At 34.3% G+C, this 22,770-nt stretch overlaps 1 protein-coding gene across 6 annotated transcripts in view; it reads left to right on the top strand.

Moving 5' to 3' along the window:
• PKN2 (protein kinase N2) overlaps positions 1-13,972 on the top strand; it is a 157,650-nt gene extending 143,678 nt beyond the window's left edge. For all 6 annotated transcript variants that reach the window (XM_055585261.1, XM_055585258.1, XM_055585257.1 and 3 more), the window contains 6 exons: positions 2,316-2,378; positions 3,946-4,022; positions 7,074-7,216; positions 10,668-10,775; positions 11,244-11,324; positions 11,411-13,972. In XM_055585261.1, coding sequence (XP_055441236.1) covers positions 2,316-2,378; positions 3,946-4,022; positions 7,074-7,216; positions 10,668-10,775; positions 11,244-11,324; positions 11,411-11,614 — 676 coding nt within the window. In that variant the 3' untranslated portion in view covers positions 11,615-13,972. The remainder of the gene's footprint in view (positions 1-2,315; positions 2,379-3,945; positions 4,023-7,073; positions 7,217-10,667; positions 10,776-11,243; positions 11,325-11,410) is intronic.
• The last annotated feature ends 8,798 nt before the right edge of the window (positions 13,973-22,770 follow it).

Here is a 22,770-nt window from a genome sequence, read left to right as displayed (position 1 = left end):
CACATATGCTAGGTAAACATATTCTTATTGCTTGAGACAATGGAATCAAAATTAGTCCTAGCCTTGCTGTGTTCTAGCTATGTGATTTTAAATTAGTTACTCTGTGAGAGCTTCATTTTCTGTTTCTGTGAAATATTTATCTTAAAGGTTTAATTTGAAAATACTCCCTGTACTCAGTTATTTACTAAGTATCATTAGGACAATCTTTTTACAAATAAAAGAGAAATCAAGGTATTTTTATAATTGTCACAGTTTTGTTTTGCCACCAAAATAAGTTTGCTTTAAAAAAAAAAAATACCTTAAGCAAGTTTAGAATCACATTGTTTTATTGGACTTCACTTCTGATAATTATTTAAGATCTAATGTATAATAAAATATTTATTAATAGTTGAATTTTAAAATTCTCAAAATTATGGCTCCATCTTTATAAAAATAAGTAAACACAAAACATATCTGTATTATCTATATGTACAAATAAGTGCATTCTGAAAGTTTGGAGAACAGTCACCAAACTAATAAGAGCAGTTATCTCTATGGATAGTAGTGGCGTTAGGATGAGATGGAGATGTATGAATGAAAAATTGTGCTTTGGGGTATGGGTGTTATGTGTTTTTTATAGAGGAAATATCCTTGTATTACTTGTAAAAATAAGATTCTCTTAAGTGTCTCCTTGTAGGCTATTCTACACTGAAGACAGCCCTGCATTTTTTAATTCATTCATTTATTATTGACCTACCTCCTCATTCGTTAAGGCTATTGTGTATCAAGGATTTTGCTCAGCATTTAAGCTGAACTCTGAAAAATACAAACATGGTCCAGTCTCTCAAGAGTTAATATTCTAGCTTGGTTGAAGTTTTCCTAAGATCGAAAGCTATTTAGCCAATTTCCAGACATCTTCACCTGTCCCGAGACAATTTGAGGTCAATATGCAAACACAAACTCACTTTCCCCACAAAACTTGGGCTACTTCTATTTCTTCACCTCTTCATTATAATAAAAAGGAAACCTTGAGAATCATTTTCAGCTTTTCCTTCTCCCTCATCCTTTATATTAATAGCTAATGAGACACTAAGTCCTGTTGTGCTCATTTTAAAGTTTCTCTTAAATCAATCTCTTATTCTCTTTGTGGTCACTACATTAGAGGTTCTAATGATCTTTCATCGGTACTATCACTTTAGCTTTATCTGTTCCTTATCCCTCTGGATATCTACCTACTTGCACTCCAGCCTTCACACTACTATCAAGAAATTTCTCTCTAACATAAATCTGATCATTCTGCTCTCTTTAAAATGGTTTGATTCAGTATTGCTAAAAGAAGAATTTTCAGTACAGGCATACCTCAGAGATATTGGAAGTTCAGTTCCAGACCACTGCATTAAAACAAATATTATAATAAAATGAGTCATGTGAATTTTCTGGTTTCCCAGTGCATTTAAAAGTTACATTTACACTATACTGTAGTCTATTAAGTGTATGATAGCATTGTCTTTTTAAAAAATGTACATACTTTAATGAAATACTTTGCTAAAAAATGCTAACTATCATCTGAGCCTTTGTGATAGTAATGTCAGAGATCACAGATCACCATAACGAACATAATGGTGATGAAAAAGTTTGACATATTAAGAGAATTACTAAAGTGTGAGACAGAGACTTGAAGTGAGCAAATGCTATTGGAAAAATGGCACCCATTGTGTTTCCATTCAGGGTTGCCACAAACCTTCAATTTGTTTTAAAAAAAAACAAAACAGAGTTATCTGTGAAACACAATAAAAGTGAAAATGCAGTAAAACAAGGTATGCCTTTGTTCATAATATGACAATCAGGGTCTTTTGCAACTAAATCTCAGGCTGTCTTCTCAGCCTCATCTTCCACTACTTCTTCCCTCAGCATTTACTTCAGCCACAGACTTGTTATTGGTTGTCAAACATGCTATGCCTTGTACACCGCTATTCCTTTCCCTCTTAGGGAAATGCCCTATATTTCTCCCACAAAAGTTCTACCTTTTATAACATCCTTCTGCCTCTATAATGGCATATTGTAATTTTTTCCAAAGAACCAGATCAAATATCTACGCTTAAGAACTTAAGTGACCCCCACCCAAACGAAGTTAATGGCTTCCATTTTAGAGACTGTATTTTTCTTATTTTTAAAAGACTTAGCACATATCTTACATGTCTGGCACATAGTAAGGACTCAATAAATATTTGTGAAATTAGTTGACTAGAGTTCTGCTTCAAAGCATAAAGGTATAAACTCTGGGATTCAAAAACAGTGGAATTTATTAAAATTCTTTGATTTAATTCTTGAAACAGATTTTATGCTGCATGTGTAGTTCTTGGGTTGCAGTATTTACATGAACACAAAATTGTTTATAGGTGAGTAAAATTTTGATATCTTCTAATTGCTTATTGATAGGAAGTAGAATTAAAGATGATTAAGAATAGTTTCTGTTTAACTATCTTCATAATTTTCTCTTTCATATGGTAAGTGACCACTAAAAAAGTTAAAACCCAATTTTGAAAGACATAGTTAACATAATAATTATATGATGAACTTCTCTGTTACTGGTCCTCTGACCATTACCTAATTAGAATAGTCAAATTGTAAGCTGGCCTGCTGCTGCTAAGTCGCTTCAGTCGTGTCCAACTCTGTGCAACCCCATAGACAGCAGCCCACTAAGCTCCTCTGTCCCTGGGATTCTCCAGGCAAGAATACTGGAGTGGGTTGCCATTTCCTTCTCCAGTGCATGAAAGTGAAAAGTGAAAGTGAAGTTGCTTAGTCGTGCCCCACTCTTAGTGACTCCATGGACTGCAGCCTACCAGGCTCCTCCATCCATGGGATTTTCCAGGCAAGAGTACTGGAGTGGGGTGCCATTGCCTTCTCTGGTAAGCTGGCCTATGATAACACAATTTACCAACAATATTCATCCTGGTGAATATTTATATTCAGTTGATCTACTATAGAAAATTTCTATAGACTACTACTACTGAAAATTTGTTCATGATAAGTAGCTTGTGCCATTTTGCTTCCTTCATTAAGCCTTGCTTAATGAAGTGTACTTGAGGACATAGCTGATTAGCTGATTTATGTACTGGCACAAACTCCTTACCAAATTGTAGACCAGTTAGAAATACTTCATAGTCCAGCAACTCGTCTGTGGCTAACACCTTGAACAGCATTGCTCTAGATCAGACAAATTGTAGGAAGGCCAGTCAGAATTAAAAGACTATAAACATGAGTTTATTCAACTTCTAACAATGTTTTCAAGGTAATGGTTTCCTCATGACCTTATTTTACTCAAAGAATAAAATATTTTCATGTTAATTTGTAATCATTTAGTATGACTTAATAACTCCCTCTTTAATTTGAATTATTCTCTTAGAATGTTAAACCTGCTTGCTCATACCCTATTTATGCTGTTCATTGACAGTTCTTTCTTATGGATGGTATGTAGGGAATTCAAACAAGTCTCAGAGTTCCCTGGTGATCTAGTGGTTTGGATTCAGCGCTTTCACTACTGTAGACCAAATTCAGTCCCTCATACAGTAACTGAGATCTTATATGCCACGTGGCATGGCCATTAATTTATTTATTTATTAAGCTTGAATAACATGAAAGTATAGGTATCATGAAAGATACATGAACTCTTTCTAAGCTTTAAAATATATATTTAAATAAATAAAACATTTCTCTTAGATACATTCTTACTTTTCTACATAATGGAATATTCAGAAATTATATTTTGTAAAGTAATAATCTTGCCCCAAAATGAAAATGAATATTTATAATATAGTATTTATAGTAAATCTCAAACCATAATATGAAAAAACTCATTTTTTAGTAAAGAGAAAGTGTAACTCATATTAAAATGATGTTTCCACTTTATTATCTACTGATTTTATTGATTTTTTTTTCATTTTGCCTTTTTTTTATCCTGAACAGAGATTTGAAATTGGATAACTTATTACTAGATACAGAGGGCTTTGTGAAAATTGCTGACTTTGGTCTTTGCAAAGAAGGTAATTGGATATTTTAAAGTGCCTTTTCTAATAAATTACTATTGCTTTGTTCTTTGGAAGTTTTCCCGGTTTGTCTATGGAAAGCAAAATGTATTTTTTAATTTATTAAAAATTAAACTTTATTCTTTATTGAGGTATTACAGATTGTTCATATAACCTAATCTATAACAATTATTAAGAATTTATTCTGTGAACAAGAATAAGATTAGGTTTTCAGAAATCACAGTATGGAAAATAAGACTCTCTTTGTATGGTTAATAATTTTGTCACTACTCTAAGAAAGCATTGGTTAATCACCAGATTTTTTGCTTTGCTGTGATTGTGCAGAGTAAATTTAAATTACATATGCCTAAAAACCTCTCCTGCCTCTTAAAACTTTTAACATTTTAAATAGGAAAAAATGCATATGTATTTTATGTATATATATGTGTGTGTGTGTACACAGAAGTAAATAAATACCTAAACTGGGACAATTTGAATTATATGTAGCATAAGAAAGTGTAAAAAGCATGGGCTTAGGCTCTGTGTCTTTGGACAAGTTACTTCTAACCTCATGGAGTCTGTTTTCTCAGCTATAAAATAAGTGTAATTCTTCTTGTTTAGGAGTATTATGACAACTAGAGAGAGTGCCACGATTTGCGGCACTGTGCCTAATATAGTAAATAGGCACATTTAATGCATTGTATTGTAGGAAACATGGTCTCCCTCTCTACCCTGGTACTTCTTGTTTCTTATTCAGCTTTCTTCCCACCATATGCTGTAGTGCTCGGCACATCTTGAGTATTCAGTGAGTATTTAATTAATAAGTAGTTGGATAAATGAATGAATGACTTTTGTAAAGCTTTGTCCATTATTTACCCACTGACCTCCTAATTATTGAATCCAGTGAGTTTTTTTCTTTTATTGGATCTCTCTGTATTGGACATGTACCAGACACTGTTGACTGAAATGGTTTTGTTCCTCCGAGTCTGGCCTTAGCCCATTGCTATTCTTAGGTAGTTTTTAGCTAGCAATTATATACTGCTGCTAAGTTGCTTCAGTCGTGTCCGACTCTGTGCAACCCCATGGACTGCAGCCTATCAGGCTTCTCCGTCCATGGGATTCTCCAGGCAAGAGCACTGGAGTGGGTTGCCATTTCCTTCTCCAATGCATGAAAGTGGAAAGTGAAAGTGAAGTCACTCAGTCGTGTCTGACTCTTAGCGACCCCATGGACTGCAGCCTACCAGGCTCCTCCATCCATGGGATTTTCCGGGCAACAGTACTGGAGTGGGGTGCCATTGCCTTCTCCCAATTATATACTAATGATTCCCAAATCTATCATTTCCTTTCCAAACATATATAGTCAACTATCTACTAGACAGTTTTACTTGAACAGTCAGTCAGTAGGTACCTGAGTCACTATCCAGACAGAAATAGTTTCTTTTCCTCAGTCTCACTGGCAGTTGATGGCACCATAATCCTGTCTCCCAGTCTGAAAATGTGAAATTGTTCTGGACTGTCTCCTCTTCATTACTTTCCACATCCAGTTAATCACCAAATTGTATTAACATCTACCTCCTTAATGTTTGTTTTTTTTTTCAAACAATATTTAAGTTTTTCATCTCCCTTCTATTTCCGATCATCATCTTGTTTTAACAAAGCTACTTTAATAGCCTCTTAACTTTTCTGTCTCTATTCTTTTTCTTCCTCAAATCTCAACCTGCCATATAATTGCTAAAATACAAAAGAGGCCCATATAAATTCAAAGCTGAACATGGTACGTCCCTACTGAAAACCTTCAGTGACAAAGACGTGATCTTTGTCTGCCTCTCCTGATCTGCCTGCCTCCTTCTCCAGCCAGATCTCTCGCAGCTTGCTTCTTAGTACCTTCTGTTGCAGCAAAACCAAACTGCTTACAGTCTTTGTCTCTCCACCATTATCACTTATCTCAACTCTATTTGCTGACTAACATCTGCTCATCCTTTATGCTTCTCAAGTATCACCTGCACATATAAGCTACCTGAGACTCATCTCCTCCTATCCCAAGTACCAAGTCAGCTTTCTAAGATGATCTGATCATCATAAGATGAATGAGCTTTTAACACTTTAGAATACGTTCAGACATTTTCTTCAATAAATAGAATTTTATTTGACTAATTTATTACTATATTATGAGGAACATATTTGGGCTTCCCTTGTAGCTCAGTCGGTAAAGAATCTGCCTGCAACGCAGGAGACCTGAGTTCGATTCCTGGGTCAGGAAGATACCCTGGAGAAGGAAATGGCATCCCACTCTAGTATTCTTGCCTGGAGAATCCCATGGACAGAAGAGCCTGGCAGGCTACAGTCCTTGGAGCCGCAAGAACCAGACACGATTTAGTGACTAAATATGAAGAACGTATTTAGAAAACCAGTTAGCTAAAATGTTAATACTGTATCTCTATATAATATAATACACTTATTCAACTCTTGATTATCCAAGGGTTTGCTTTTGGTAGTTTTCAGACTACACTCAATGCTATTTTTATAATAAAGCAAGTAAGCATATTTTAAAAATTTAATTGACAGGGTAGAAATTAAAGTTTAGAATAAGTTTTTTTTTTCTTTTGTAACTTCTTAGCAGCACTTATAAAGTAATGACAAGAAAGAAAAAATAAGTAGTAAAATGAAACACGGAAATTTTATTTATTTTTATCTATTAATTAAATAATAGAGTTGCAGTTTACTCCATATTAATTTGTAGCATTTTCTTTAAAATCTTTTTCATGGGCTACCCTGGTGGTCCAGTGATCAGGACTCTGAGCTCTCAGTACAGGGGATCTGGATTTGATTCCGGATCAGGGAACTAGAGCCCACATTCCACAGCTAAAATATTCTATGTGCTGCAGCTAGGATCTGGTGAAGTAAAAAATAAATAAATAAATAAATATAAAAAAAGAATCTTTGATGTATTTTGAGTTTGATCACCATGCACAAATTGTACACCTTTAATTTTGCTTCCTAGCGATATCCTCTGACTCTTATGCTAGATTTTTTCTTTGCTAACAAATACCTGAATTTTATCTTTTTCAGGAATGGGATATGGAGACAGAACAAGCACATTTTGTGGCACTCCTGAGTTTCTTGCCCCAGAAGTTTTAACAGAAACATCCTATACAAGGGCTGTAGATTGGTGGGGCCTTGGTGTCCTTATATATGAAATGCTCGTTGGTGAGGTAAGTAGTATAAGATAGATAAAAGGGAAAGATGATTGAGAGAACAAAGCATGTCATTTATAAAACCACTTAATATGTTTTTTGTATAAATAGAACTTAAGCTTTATAAATACTTACATGTATTAGTAATGCTTATGATCCTATGTTACCTTCACTGTCTTTTTTAGGTTGTTATATTTGTGGAATGTATACCAGTGGTTTGAAAATAGTTTATTTGAGTGTTGCTATGGGCTTCCCAGGCGGCGCTAGTGGTAAAGAACCTGCCTGCTTGTGCAGGTAGACATAAGAAATCAGGTTCAATCCCTGGATCAGGAAGATTCCCCTGGAGGAGGGCAAGGTAACCCACTCCAGTATTCTTGCCTGGGGAATCCCATGGACAAAGGAGCCTGGTGGGCTCCAGTCCATGGCGTCACAGAGCGTAGGATGCAGCTGAAGTGATCTAGCACACTCGCATGGTTATGTTTTACATACATAACTGATCATTTCATAGGAGATAGAAAGCAGGAAGACTGATAAGAGGAATGTACTCTGTATCTATAAAGAAAAGTCAGCTATACATTGGTCAGAAATAAATGTTACCTTCAGAAGCAATATAGCAGAATTGAAAAGATTAACATTTTTTTCCTACTATTTTCTTTATATTAACTTAAAATAAATTTCTGGGGATAACTTAGTTTTACACAGAAATTGTTACCACTTAGAAAACAGTGAATTATATCTAATTAATAAAATAGTAAGAAGAGATTAATCTATTTTGTTATAAATTGTTTAAAATGATTAATTAGGGTGGAATTAAGAAAGAGTAAATATTTTTTAGACAAGTAATTGAAAACTACCTAGATGGGCTTGATGGTCTTGAGATGAAAGAAAAATTTTCTTATGGAATTGGTTCCTTGTTCTGCAGTTTTTCCAATGCCAGTGACCAACCTTGTATATTCTAGGCATGACAGAACTAGTAGCTGAATGAATGAATGGCTAAATTGTTAAATGTCAGAAATTTCTAGTTTTGTTCTGTGATTGTCATTTAGTGGCACTTATCCCACACAACTAAATAAATGATTTTAGTTCAGCCACTCACAGTGCCCTTTGATATGTAAATTGGAATGGAAACTTGGAAAAGAAATAGTGAATTAAAATATATACTATGTGCTAGGTAGGCACGGTTCTATGTGCTTTATAAGTATTAGCTCACTTAATTTTTCATCAACCTTTAATGAGCTCAATAGTAGTCTTATGTTTATTTCCAGATGCATAATTAGAGACACAAAGAAGTTAGGAACTTTAAAGTTTTACAGCTCTCATATAGTAGAGCTTGGATTTTAACTTAATCTCTAAACCATTGTACTTTGCTACCTCCAAGATAGGGGATCCACACAAATTTATTTCACCTCTGTTTAGAAAAGAGAAACGCATACAGTGCTTTAAGACAGAAAGATATATTTTACACCTTATTAGCAGTTTTCTTTACTTTCTACAAGTGCCAGAAGTACCATAATAGTTGTTTCTATAAGCTCTGATATATTTAAACATTTTTTTAAGTAACATTTTTGTTGCTTTTTTTTTTAATTTAGTGTTCAATTATGTATGAGATTTGTTACCAAAAATTAGGTGCTTGCTTAAAATTTACTCTTTGGAGATGACATGCAAAAAATGAGAGTCTATTATCAAATACTATAGAATTAAGAGCCAGTTAATTTTACTCCCCCTGATTCTAAAGTATCTGGGAGATTTGGCAGTGAATAGTGAGGAAGTTCCTGTTTCATATTGTTTAAAGGAACTTCTCATTGGTTAAGCTCTTACTAGGAGATAAAAGACAGTGAATCTGGCTATTTCTTCACAATTGCCTTTTGCAGTTTAATTTCTTTTTAGCACCTCCATAAAAGGAGAATTGGGAAAAGAAAATTAAAACTCACTGGTACATATAATTTGTAATTTTATAGCACTGGTGAAATCTTAGCATTACCTTTTCTTAAATTTATAAAAGTGAGGTTTGGCTAAAGTTTATATCTAATTCCTCTATTAATACAAATGATTGAAAACTCACTGGATATATCATATTTTCAAATTTGTATGAGTTGTGAGGACTTGAATCAACCCTAGGAATAAGCTAACATCAGGTCCCCTTTCTCTGTGCCAAAGAAGAGTGAAGGTATCAGAGAAGTTTAAAATAACCTTAGATACTAGACTTAGATCCTTGACATCTGAACAGACTATTGAATTCTTTTAATATGTGCTTAAAATAGATTTGTTAACCTTCCATTGTTAGTACTGTTAGCTTATAATCTATTTGCAGAAAAAAAACTTGAACAGCTTAACAAGTATGTAAATATATTTTCACTATTCAAAGACTTGTGGAGTGAGTTTTCAAATACAAAATTGACTTATCAGATAGGAGTCAAAATTGCTTCGTATTACCATATAAAATTCTCATTGAAAATCCTTGTGAAATAGGATTTTCCCCTGACTTACTGTATCAATCCCAGAAATTATATTGTCCCATATAACAGGTGTTCAGTGTATGTATTCTGAGTGAGTAAATGAACAAGCCTGATTTTGTACAACAAGCCTGAGTTTTATCAGGCCAAAACTGAAATTTTGATAACTGAAAAGTTTGAAATTTTCTTAGATACAAACAATAATATTAGCAGTTCAGCTTTAGTATGTTGGGTTTTGAAATGATTTTCATAGGTTCCTCAGGTCAGAGATCCCTCTCTTGTTGATACCGCTTTCTGCTTGGCTCTTGTTCTTTAACAACCAACAGGAAGTAAGCAGCCAACTCTAAGGTGTCTAAAATTCTGAGGTAATAAGTCATATCTCATAGCCATATTTTCAGTGTAGTTGAGAGTTTATCCCTATGTACATCAAATTGTTATACTGAATGTTTATTTAACTACTTTTTTTTATTACTCAGCATAATTACTGTCACTATGAGCAACCATCCTAACATTCTTCTGCTGAACTGCCTCAAGACCTGTTGTGTATAGAGCATTAAATATGCCTGAAAATAATGTGATTTTTGGCTCCTTTCAGTTTAATTTTGTTTACAGTTGCTTCTTAGTACAGTCAAATTGTCTCTAATTGTGTTTTGCCATTATTAATTTAATATTGACTGGAATTCAGAACACATTCATGTCTGATGTATCTCCACAAACTGTGCTTCCCTCTGTAGTAACACTTCACCTTATGCATTTCCTTCTGTCTTTCCACAAGATTTCAATAAGCGTATATGGTGTGTCCTCTGGATAATAGATACCTATCTATTGTGTATCTGTTGTAGCTTCTTGTAGTCCTTATTTGTTTTGGTGGAGGGTTCTTGTTTCATTTTGTTTTTCCTTTTCCTTTTTCTTAGTTTCCTCACTACATGGTTCTTTGTTGTATTTCAGAACTTTGAATAGATAAGATTTTACTATATTGAAACGCATTTTGACTAACTCAGGGATATTTCTTCTAGTCTCCCTTCCCTGGTGATGATGAAGAGGAGGTCTTTGACAGTATTGTAAATGATGAAGTAAGGTATCCAAGGTTCTTATCTACAGAAGCCATTTCAATAATGAGAAGGGTAAGAATTTTGTTGTAATATATGTGTTTTATTTATAAAATAAATACGATACTCCAATACGTTGGCCACCTGATGCAAAGAACTGACTCATTGGAAAAGACCCTAATGATGGGAAGGATTGAAGGCAGGAGGAGAAGGGGACAACAGAGGATAAGAGATTGGATGGCATCATCAACTCAATGGACATGAGTTTGAGCAAGTTCAGAGAGGTGGTAATAGACAGCGAAGCCTGGTGGTAATGGACAGGGAAGTCACGGGGTTTCAAAGAGTCAGACACGACTGGGCGACTGAACTGACTGATATTAAGAATATGTCCCAGTAGCACTTTAGAAATTGTTTTTCAGTCATAGATGTTTATGGTTTAGACAAACACATATCAAAAGAAACTCTAAAAGGTTGCAAGTTACGAGAATCCTTCTCAGTGAATCTCTGGTTTTATACTTACTTTCTTCCTTTGTATTGTGTTAGTTATTAAGAAGAAATCCTGAGCGACGCCTTGGAGCTGGTGAAAAAGATGCAGAGGACGTGAAAAAACACCCATTTTTCCGAGTAAGTGTGAAAGTTTACAAATTTTCTGATACTCTAGCAGTTAGAAGTAGGAAACTAAACTGGTCATTTTATATTTTGTAATCCAGCTAATTGATTGGAGCGCTCTGATGGACAAAAAAGTTAAGCCACCATTTGTACCTACAATTAGAGGACGGGAAGATGTTAGTAATTTTGATGATGAATTTACCTCAGAAGCACCTATTCTGACTCCACCTCGAGAACCAAGGATACTTTCAGAAGAGGAGCAAGAAATGTTCAGAGATTTTGACTACATTGCTGATTGGTGTTAAGTTCCTACACACTGTGAAACCAAGCAGACTGACTCACAAGAAGACCTCTTAAAAATAGCAGCCCTTCATTTGCTGTCTGTGCCAACAAAAGCTGAGTTTTTTTAAACATATGAAGATGTGTTTAAAAGTACTATTCTAATACCTTCTTGAAAAGTAGCTTTTCAATGTATTTTAAACAAAATTCTGAACACTGGAAACAGTTTCATGGAGTTTAAGCTGAATGAACATCGGCCATGAAAATCTATCACAAATTATACTTTTGGATCAATAGTCTTATTTTTTAAAATCAGAGGGGAAAAAAAACACTCTTCTACAGTCCCTAGCTTTGCCATATGCCTGCCTTAAATGGAAGGAAAGTTAATTAGTTAATTTTCCTTAAGTGTGTTTTACAAGAAGAGGAAAAGAGGGCTTAGGATGTTATTACTATTCACACGTAGTATGATTCTGTTTGAATAAGGCAAATGCTCTTATTTTTTTAAAGAAATTACTGTAATATCCAAAAAAATGTAGTAATAGTTTGTGCACATTTTGGGGCTTTTTTAAAATGAAATGAATTGATGTCTTGTATTATACATTTTCTATATTTATTAGAAAATTTTTATTGCCTTATCTTTACCAACCATGTTAACAGAGCCTCATAGCTTTCCAACTGAGCTACTTGCCAAACGATCTTATTAAATCAACCATGCTGAAACAAACAGGAACAACTAAACATCTGCATTTACTTAAAATTTTAAGAATGAGGACTTAATGATCATCCTGAACCAAGATACTGTTACCTGTATGCATTCCCAAAGTCTAGATGCTTAGTACATTCAGTCATACTTTATTCCAGAATCAGTGAACTGATTGCTCCTTTTTTTTGATATGCATTGTACATTTATCAACCTAGTTCATCTTGTTCTTGTGTCTACTGTAGAAGGGAACTATATCTTTGTTAAAACATATGGATTATCATTGTATACATGCTATGAACATGTATATGTGCAAGTTGTAATGTATTCTATGTTGTAGGTTTATTATTTAATTTCACCACTTCATCACTTTTGTACAGTGGCCAAGCAGACACCTCAGACTCCAGCATTTACATTAAGTGCATTTGTACATTTTAGGCCACTGGATCCAGATTTTATATTGGCAGTTACTGAGGGCAGAAGCAATATATTATAACAGAATGTATAAATATTTTTGATAAAACAGTCTATATTTTATAAAAATTACTATAACACTAAAGCTGTACCTCAAAAGTCTCAAAAATAATTTGATCAAATACTTTGTACAAGGATCCATTTGTGGCTTTTTAATGCCCTTATAGGAAAGTCTTTTTGCAAGCCATGACTTTTCTACTTGCCTGGAGTTTTGGGTTTTTTTGTTTGTTTTGTTTCAATTATTTTCCCTCCTAGTCCATAACTTTATTGTTTTTCCTTAGTTCAATAATAACATCTTTGATTCCGTGCTTAGCATGTTAGCGTTGTCATACCTCAGGAATAGCAAGTTGTTAACTAACCAATAATGAGTTAACCATTTAATCACTATTGTCTTATGTCTTAAAAAATGCTGAAGTTCCTATGAGAAAATGAAATCCTGTTGATTTATAGAGGTTTTTTGAGCTTAAAACATACATGAATATTCCACCTTGCCAGGGTATGTAGGCATGTTTTTGCTATACTCTGAGAACAGTTAAAATTGTTCAGAGATAATTTCTATTTCCTTATAAATTGATTATAAACCATGATCCCTTGGGGGAAAATCATATAGGAAAAGGGAGCAATATGTTGTTTTAAAATTATTTTAAAATGCCAGTTCACTTCCTTGGTAAAGGACAATAGAGGATCTTAGCCAAACTGTCTGCTTTTAATTTAAACAGTGTTAATACAACATTAAAAAAACACTAAATACTTTTGAGGTACAGTCTGCTCACCTTTTCTGGTTCTCAAATATGCATAGAAAGCAATGTCTAAAATAGGTTTTTAGCATTAAAAACTGACATAGCATTTTGTAACTACACAGTGTACAGAATTTTTTTTTTTAATTAAAGTCAATCACTAAAAAAAATTATAGGGCAGGGTATATTCACACAATTAAGCTGAAGAAAGCACTAATTTTTTTCTGTAGTTTTAAAAAAATATATATTTTAGTCAGATTTAAAATTTTTAAACTCTATAGAGTGTAAATATATTTTGTTATTACTGTATGTGTAAGTGACTGCTCAAGCACTTTGTAAGGAAATTAGGATATTTTAGAATGGTACACTATGCATTCAAATGAAATGTGCCTTTATGTCATTTTAAGAAAAAGTGTTTTGCAGTCATAAATTACCACAAATGCACAAATTAAAGTTTAAATAGATTGTAATTTGTAATTTTGTTTTTAAGTATTATTTCCTTTTGGAAACTTACTGTTGGTCAAAATATGTATTAGCTTTACTATATTCAAGATCTTGAAGATAAGTTAGCTTTAGTTAATTTTCTTGCAGGTACTTTTAGTCCTGGGGAAGGGCAAAATCATTAAGAATCAAACCGAATTTTCTACTTCACTGGTAATACTGGGAAAATTTTGCATTTTTTTCCTGTAAGTTTAGTAGCATCTTTCATTCAGTGGTTACTTATGCAATGCCTTCTGTGTGCTAGACACTAAGTATAGAAAAGTACAAAAAAGAAAGCACCAAAGTCTTCATAAATGAAGAATGGTATACATTAATGCTAAAATGTATTATATGTACTTTTGTTTGAGATTATTTATTTAATTTTAGGACATTTGAAAATAGGTAAACAAAAACAGATTACTAGCCATTTTGTAGTCATCTTATTCAAAAATTATGAATGGAATATTTTAGAAATGTAAAAAAGATCCATGTTGTCTCTGTGACACAAATTAAGGTCATAATGTAAATCACATTATGTTGACTAAGTGAAAGCTGCATTATAGATTGAAGTCTAACAGAAGTTTTACAAGTGCTGCTAATCTTTCCAAAGCACTGAGGGGTGAGTATGAGAAACCCAAAAGAGCAAATGCCAGCCCATGGATCGTGTTTTTAATTCAGAATTCTTATTTACCTTCTAGCTATTTTTTGATATCTAGTGTTGCTCTGATATAAGCTTCATATGTATATACAAATATAACTGTGTATTTATAAACATATGTATATAAATATATACATATATAAATAGAGGTAAGTTTTTGAAGTATCTTCTAAGTGTAAAAAATCTTGCATGATTTGTACTTCTAGTATCATGACTAAGTAGAAGCTCTCAGACATCCAAAAGGACACATATTTTGAGTCATTGCTAGTCTCATTAAAGATAAAAGTGGTCTCTGGCAATTCCTCACTCCAAAGTAGTCAAACAAACTTTTGAGCATGAATCTGGACACACTAAGGCTTCAGCATCTAAGAGTTAGGGAGTATCCAAGCACAAGAGTGAGAATACTCAGAGATGGGGAGATTAGTCCAGAGAAGTTGAAAGTTGGAGAGGATAAGAGCCAGGATGGAGCTGACTTTGGAAATGCAGGCACCCAGAAGAAATAGAGTTGCCAAGGATGGATTTCTGTAGCACCGCTGTTATGGGGATAACAAACTTTGGAATTGCAATAGAACTTACATTCTGTGCTAAAATTCTCTAGAGGAGCTCAAGTTCTATTTTACATATCACTGTCTGTCTACTAGTAGAATCAAATATTTTCTGAATTAAACTTCTCCAGGATGGAAATATATAGGATTTTCACAAATTAAAATCAAGCAGTACACTATCACAGATCACCAAATAGATGAGTGACAGGAAGTTATCTTTAGTGAAGCCAATAAAAAAAGCAAATACAGACTTCCCCTTCAAAAGATTGCAAACATTAGGACCCTTAGATGCAGAATATAACTATATAAAAATGTTTATATGCCTAAAATTTACCAGTATAAATAAGTAAAATGATATTTGAAGGAAATTAACATTTTGAAAAAAATTTTTTAAATATATATAATTGACCAAGTTTGAAACTCAGTGGAAGCAGTACAGCAGATGAGACAGGTGAAAAGAGAACTTAGTAAGTCAAATAAAGCAATGAGAAAATGAAAAATATGAAAGGAGTTTTAAGAGGTATGGAAGACAGAAGGGAGACTCAATCAGAAGAAACAGAAGAGAGGCAGTATGTACAGAGATAATGGCTGCGAATTTCCCAGAGATGAAAAATATTTAAGAAGTACCATATTCTCCACGCAGAAACATAAATTTATGCATGGAATCATTGTTGTGAAGCTGCAAACCACAAAGGCAACATCTTGAAAATATGCAGGGGGAAAGGACTGATAGTATAAGGGCTTCCCTGACGGCTCAGACAATAAAGAATCTGCCTGCAATAACAGGAGACCTGGGTTCCATCCCTGGGTCAGGAAGATCCTTGGAGAAGGAAATGGCTACCCACTCCAGTATTCTTGCCTGGACAATTCCATCATTGTAGTGAAACTGCAGACCGCAAAGACAACATTTTGAAAATACCAGGGAGAAAGGACTAATTATCTATGAAAGAAAGACAAACAGTTAACTTTTCAATAGCAGCAATAGAAGCAGCGGAATATTATTTTCGGAGCATTGAAAAATGAAATGTCAACCTGGAATTGTGTAGAAAGTAAAATTATTTTTTTTAAGAATCAGAGAAATTTAAAATATTTTTTAAAAGTTTGGATCAAGAGTCGTACTCAAAAGGAAGTGCTTCAAGAAGAAAGAAAATGATCCCAAAATGATGATCTAAGATACAAAAAAAGGCTTGTAAGCAAATAAAATGGTAAACAAGGAAATTTAAATAAACCAGGTCCACACATAGAAGCTTTTTTTTCCCTAGGTTAAGTTAACAGAAACCTGGATAGCAAATGTAAGAAAGTGGAGAGACGATCGGAGCTAAAGTATTCTGTTGTGTTGTTGGGGTGTCAAGGTACTGATTAACTTTAGTTAAATATATAATCATAAAATGTCAAGGATATTCACTGAAAGAATATAGTGTATATAAATTTCAAATCAAAGATAAGATGGTAGAAGTCTAAATGTATAGCAATGTAAATAGAGAAAGCTGGTTAAAGGCTTTAGTTAAAAGCAAAGTAAAAAAGGAAATTGACTTTCTAATGTTTACAAAAAGATCAATCTAAAATATACATAGAGAAGTTGGATGTAAAAGTAGGAGGAAATGTATATGATGCAAAAACCAGTCAAACTGAAGCTGTGCTAGCTTTACTTAATATCGAACAAAACTGATTTTCGATGCATCTTGAAAAAAAGACGTTTTTGTCACCAAGAGTGGAGTGTTTCTACACAATGATAAAAGATTAAATTCACCAAAAAGGTACAGTAATTCAAAGCACATATGTATCTAATAAAGTAGTCTCTAAATACAAACTTTAAGAGCAACTTAAAAATAACAAATATTCATCAGGGTGGAAGAGTTCAACTCATATTCTTGGACAACAGACTTTTTAATTAGCAAAGATATAAAATGTTGAAGAAAACAATAAGCTTGGTCCAGTGGGCATACATAGATTTCTGCATCCAGCAATTAAGAGAATCTACATTCTTTTCAAATACATTTACAAAATGGAGCATTTACAGAAATTGCAGAAAATTATAAAATTATACCAATTATATTTTCTAACTAGAATAAAAAGATTAAATATATATGAATTTTATCTCATAAATATTGATATAAAAATACTAAAAAATATTAACAAATCAGGTTCAGTGATATATACAAAACACACTATTCCATTAGCAAATTAAGAATGACTTAGTATTAGAAAATCTGTAATTGTCATTTACCATAGTAACAGGTTATAGAAGAAAAGGTAATAGATTTAGAAACAGCTGATCACATTCATGCTTTAATAGGGCATGGCAGAGTTGGTTAAACTGATAAGTGATATATATAGTAAAACAAAAAAACACAAGTAACAAAACTCAATGGCATCATCCCATATGAGGAAACATTCTCTTTAAAACTGGGGAATAGGGCTAGGATGCCTGTTATTACTACTTTTCAACATTGAACTCTGCTACTCTCAATAATATAAGCATTCAAAGGAGGAAGTAAAATGGTTATTATGATTATCAACCTAGAAAACTCAAAGACTACAATTAGCTAACAATCATAGTTGATCTAAGATTCTGGTTATAAGATGAAGATACAAAAAGCCGGTGACATGTCTTTGGATCATTATCAAGTAATTAGAATACAAAATATTTTTAAAAAACAACCTTTCAATAGCAACGAAATTTAAGTTACCTAAAAATAAATTTAACAAAAGATGTGCAAAATCAGTTGTTTCTGTTTTTTTTTTTTTAATTCTTTACGGGGAGACATTAAAGAAGACCTAAGTAAATGTAGAAATATCCCATATTATCATGTGCTACCAAGTTTTCCTCAAATTGCTCTGTAGGTTTAATGCAACTCCAGTCAGATGTTTCAACATCTTTTTTTGGTAGAACTTTACAAGTTCATTCTAAAATTTATATGGGGCTTCCCTGGTAGCTCAGCTCTTAAAAGAATCCGCCTGCAATGCAGGAGACCCCGGTTTGTTTCCTGGGTTGGGAAGATCCCCTGGAGAAGGGAACAGCTACCCACTCCAGTATTCTGGCCTGGAGAATTCCATGAACTGTATAGTCCATGGAAAGTTTATATAGAACAAAAAGTCAATAATAGTAAAGAATAGTTTAAAAAATTTCTGAAGAACAAAGAGAAAGAGAAGGAATTTACCCTACCACATATGAAGAATTTAAAAAGTGTTGCAATTATTTGCAGAATTGGTACATATTACAAATTAAACAATAAGGCCAAGGAACAGACCCACACATATATATAAAACTTGATATACAAAAGTAGCAACCTGGGGACTTCCCTGGTGGCACAGTAGTTAAGAATCCACCTGCCAGTGCAGGGGACACAGGTTCAATCCCTGGTCTAGGAAGATCCCAGAGACAACTAAGCCCATGCACTGCAACAGGAGAAGCCCCCACAGTGAGAAACATGCACACCACAACTAAAGAGTACCCCTGCGCACCACACCCAGAGGAAGCCCACACAGTGATGAAGATAAAATCAATAAAAAGTTTTAAAAAGAGCAATATGACAATTTAGTGGAGAAAAATAATGTTCCATAGATAGAGCCAGGAAAATTGCTTACCCATATGGAAAGGGAAAAAGAAACTGAATTTCTGTGTAACACCATCCTAAAATTTCAAATGAAGTAAAAAAATGTCAAAAGACATCAATCAGTGAAAATACTATATACATAGGAGAAGAAAGCACTAAAATTAAGAAAAATTCATAATTCAACCATAGTAAAATTCAAAAGTTCTGTTTATGAGAAAACATCATAAAGTAAAAAGGCAAGTCACAAACTGGAAGATTATTTCCATCATGTAACAGAATGATAGCTAATATACATTAAAAGTTCCTGAAATTCAATTAGGAAGACAGTGACAAAGTTCAAAAGATATGAACAGATATTTCACATGAACAGTATATGTATCCAATCTCAACTGTTCTTAGAAGCTACAAAATCAAGACCATACTGAGATAAAATTGTGTGCTGTGCTCAGTTGCTCAGTTGTGTCCAACTCTTGTGACCCTGTGGACTGTAGCCCACCAGACTCCTTTGGCCATGAGATTATGCAGGCAAGAATACTGGAGTTGCCATTTCCTCCTCCAGAAGATCTTCCCAACTCAAGTTGAACCCACATCTCCTGTGGTTCCTGCATTGGCAGGTAGATTCTTTACACTGAGCAATTGCACGCATTCAGTTGGCAAAAATTTTACATTCAGCTCATATCAAGTGGTAGAGATGGAGTGGAACAAAGATCTTGTGTAAATTGTTTTGAGGAGTATAAAGAAATAGCCACTCTGGGAACACAATTTGGTATTATCTTGTAAAGTTGAACATTTACATACTTTGGTACCCAGCAATTCCACTTGGGTACTGTAGCCTTCCCAGGTGGTGCAAGTGGTAAAGAATCCACCTGTCAATGCAGGAGATGTAAGAGACATGGGTTCAATCCCTGTGTTTGGAAGATGCCCTAGAGGAGGAAATGGCTACCCACTCTGGTATTCTTTCCTGGAGAAATTGCATTGACAGAGGAGCCTGGTTGGCAACAGTCAGTGGGATTGTAAAGAGTTGGGCGTGACTGAGCATACAGTGCCCTGTATCCTAAAGAAACTCTTTTTACATACACACAAGACTGTTCCTAGCACTATTTGTAAGCAAAATTGGAAACAACCCAAATAGTTATCAATGGAAGAAAATGGTTTAATATAATTAAACTGTGAAATATTACAGAGCAATGATGATCAACTGCCCCTATAGTGAACAGTACAAAAGAGCAAAATATGTGAAAGAAGCTAATAAAGACTATGTACAGTGTCATATAAGTTTTTAAAAGTTAAAAATTAAGCCAAACCAAACATAAATGTGATTAAAAAAAAATTGCTTTTCTTTTCTTTTTTAAGCAAGTAATTGTTGAAAAATAAAGATAGAATTATCTGATGAAAGAATATGATAGGGGTGGAATACACATGATGATGCGAAGAGCTGACTCATTGGAAAAGACCCTGATGCTGGGAAAGATTGAAGACAAAAGGAAAAGAGGGAAGCAGAGAATGGGAGAGTTGGATAGCATCACTGACTCAGTTCAGTTCAGCCGCTCAGTCCTGTCTGACTCTTTGCGACCCCATGGACTGCAGCACACCAGGCTTCCCTATCCATCACCAACTCCCGGAGCTTGCTCAAACTCTTGTCTGTTGAATCGGTGATGCCATCCAACCATCTTATCCTCTTGATATTTGAGCAAACTCTGGGAGATAGTGAAGGACAGGGACGCCTGGCCTGCTGCAGTCCATGGGGTTGCAAAGAGTCAGACATCACTTAGCAACCGAACAACAATAATACTGATAGGTAGAAGTTTAGATCTTCAGTTTGGATGGTGATTTAATCAGTTCAGTAATATTAATAAATTATATACTCCTCACCATCTTGAATCCTCACTTTTCTCCTTTTCTACCTTATATTGCCATCTCCATCATACTGTTTAATGTATATCCTCAGCCCCCTGCTCCTCTCTTGCTTCTTAACCCTGTTAAACCCATCCAAATCTATATTAAATCTGTTTCTGCATCTAAACAACCATGCTAGCTTGTCTCACTACCATGAAGTGAGCCAATACTAAATTTCCTTAGTCTGGTGGTTCTCAAACTTTAAAGTGTATTAGAATCTCAGAATCATTAGATGAACTTGTACATGAGGTTTATCAATCAGATTGTTCGTTTTGTTTTTTTTTTATATTGGTTTGTATGAGTTCTTTGTATATTTTGGATACTAACTCCTTCTCTGATACATGGTTTGCAAACACTTTCTCCCATTCCATAGGTTGCCTTTTCATTTTGTTAATTTTCTCTTGCTGTGCAGTAGCTTTTTAGTTAATGTAGTCCCACTTATTTAGCTTTTGTAGCTTGTGCTTTTGGTATCATATCGAAAAAGTCATTGCTCGGACCAGTGTCAGGAAACTTTGTTCCTATGTATGAAGTCTTATGGTATTAGATCTTAGGTTTACATCTTTAATCCATCTTGAATTAATTTTTGTGAATGGTGTCAGAGATCCAGTTTCATTTTTTTGCACATGGTTGTCCAGTTTTCCTAGCACCCTTTATTGAAGGGGCTATCTTTTCCCCATTGAGTGTTCTTGGATCTCTTGTCAAATATTGCTGCTGCTGCTGCTGCTAAGTCGCTTCAGTTGTGTCCGACTCTGTGTGACCCCATAGACGGCAGCCCACCAGGCTCCCCCGTCCCTGGGATTCTCCAGACAAGAACACTGGAGTGGGTTGCCATTTCCTTCTCCAATGCATGAAAGTGAAAAGTGAAAGTGAAGTCTCAGTCGTGTCCAACTCTGTGCGACCCCATGGACTGCAGCCCACCAGGCTCCTTCGTCCATGGGATTTTCCAGGCAAGAGTACTGGAGTGGGGTGCCATTGCCTTCTTCATGTCAAATATTAATTGATTATAAATGCGGGGGGCATATTTCTGGACTCTGTACTGTGCTATGTCCACTTTTGTGCAAGTACCATGCTGTTTTAATTAGCTATGTAGTATAGTTTAAAATGAGCAAGTGTGAATGAATGCCTTTGGTTTTGTTCTTCTTTCTCAAGATCACTTTGGTCATTCAAGTTTCCTTTTGTGGCTCCAAACAAATTTTTAGGATTATTTTTTTCTATTTATGTGGAAAATATCATTGGAATTGTGATAGAGACTGCACTGAATCTATAGATAACTTTGAATAATACAGATGTTGTATATAGAAACACAACTGATTTTTATATGTTGATTTTACATCCTGTAACTTTACTGAATTTGTTGATTAATTCTAATTTTTTTGTTTCAGTCTGTAGGGTTTTCTTTATATAATATCATGTAATCTGCAAATAACAATTTTACTCCCTTCTTTCGAATTTGGATGCCTTTTCATTTCTTGCTCAACATTTTTCTCACTCCAGTTTTGATTGCTTGCTAACTTTGCTGTAGCTTTATTTGCTTATACGTTGGAGCCAGAAATACTGTCTTTATGTCAAAGTGATCAGTTTTTCCTTCAGCATCAAAACACATTGCCATTATTAAGATGAGCATAAGTCAAGTTTTTAAGTATTAGGATCACTTAGCACAAACACCTGTGAAAGGCATGTGAAATTGAGACCAGCTGAGAGACAGTTCACCTGGCTCCCTTATCATGTTCACTCTGAAAAATAGATTGATTAAGATATGGAGTAAAACAAGAGACAAACTGGTAGCAAAATGTACTTTTCTTTCTCTCTTGTTTAGGTGTACATGCCAAGTAGGTATTTGTATAAATGAAATATGTGCTTGATGTTGCCAAGGATATATAATTAAGTAATTTGTAAAACACCCCTCCTCTCTTCAAATAATCAGCACTGTGTATCTCCTAGGCATGAACATAAACAGAAAGAAATCTAAGATATCAAGATCACCGTCTTGGCACTGGGCTTTCCAGGGCAGTTTAAGTGTTCCCATTTTCACTGACATTTTAGATCTTGCCTTTTAACCCCACCCACTTTCTATTCGGTTCTACTTTATTCACTTGCTTGTCATCCTAATCAGATCTCTGACCTGAAACCATTGC

This window comes from Bubalus kerabau, chromosome 6, assembly GCF_029407905.1.
Source record: "Bubalus kerabau isolate K-KA32 ecotype Philippines breed swamp buffalo chromosome 6, PCC_UOA_SB_1v2, whole genome shotgun sequence".
NCBI classification, from domain to species: Eukaryota; Metazoa; Chordata; class Mammalia; order Artiodactyla; family Bovidae; genus Bubalus; species Bubalus kerabau.
Note: the sequence above shows the minus strand (reverse complement) of the source record. Positions and strands in the feature narration are given on the sequence as shown.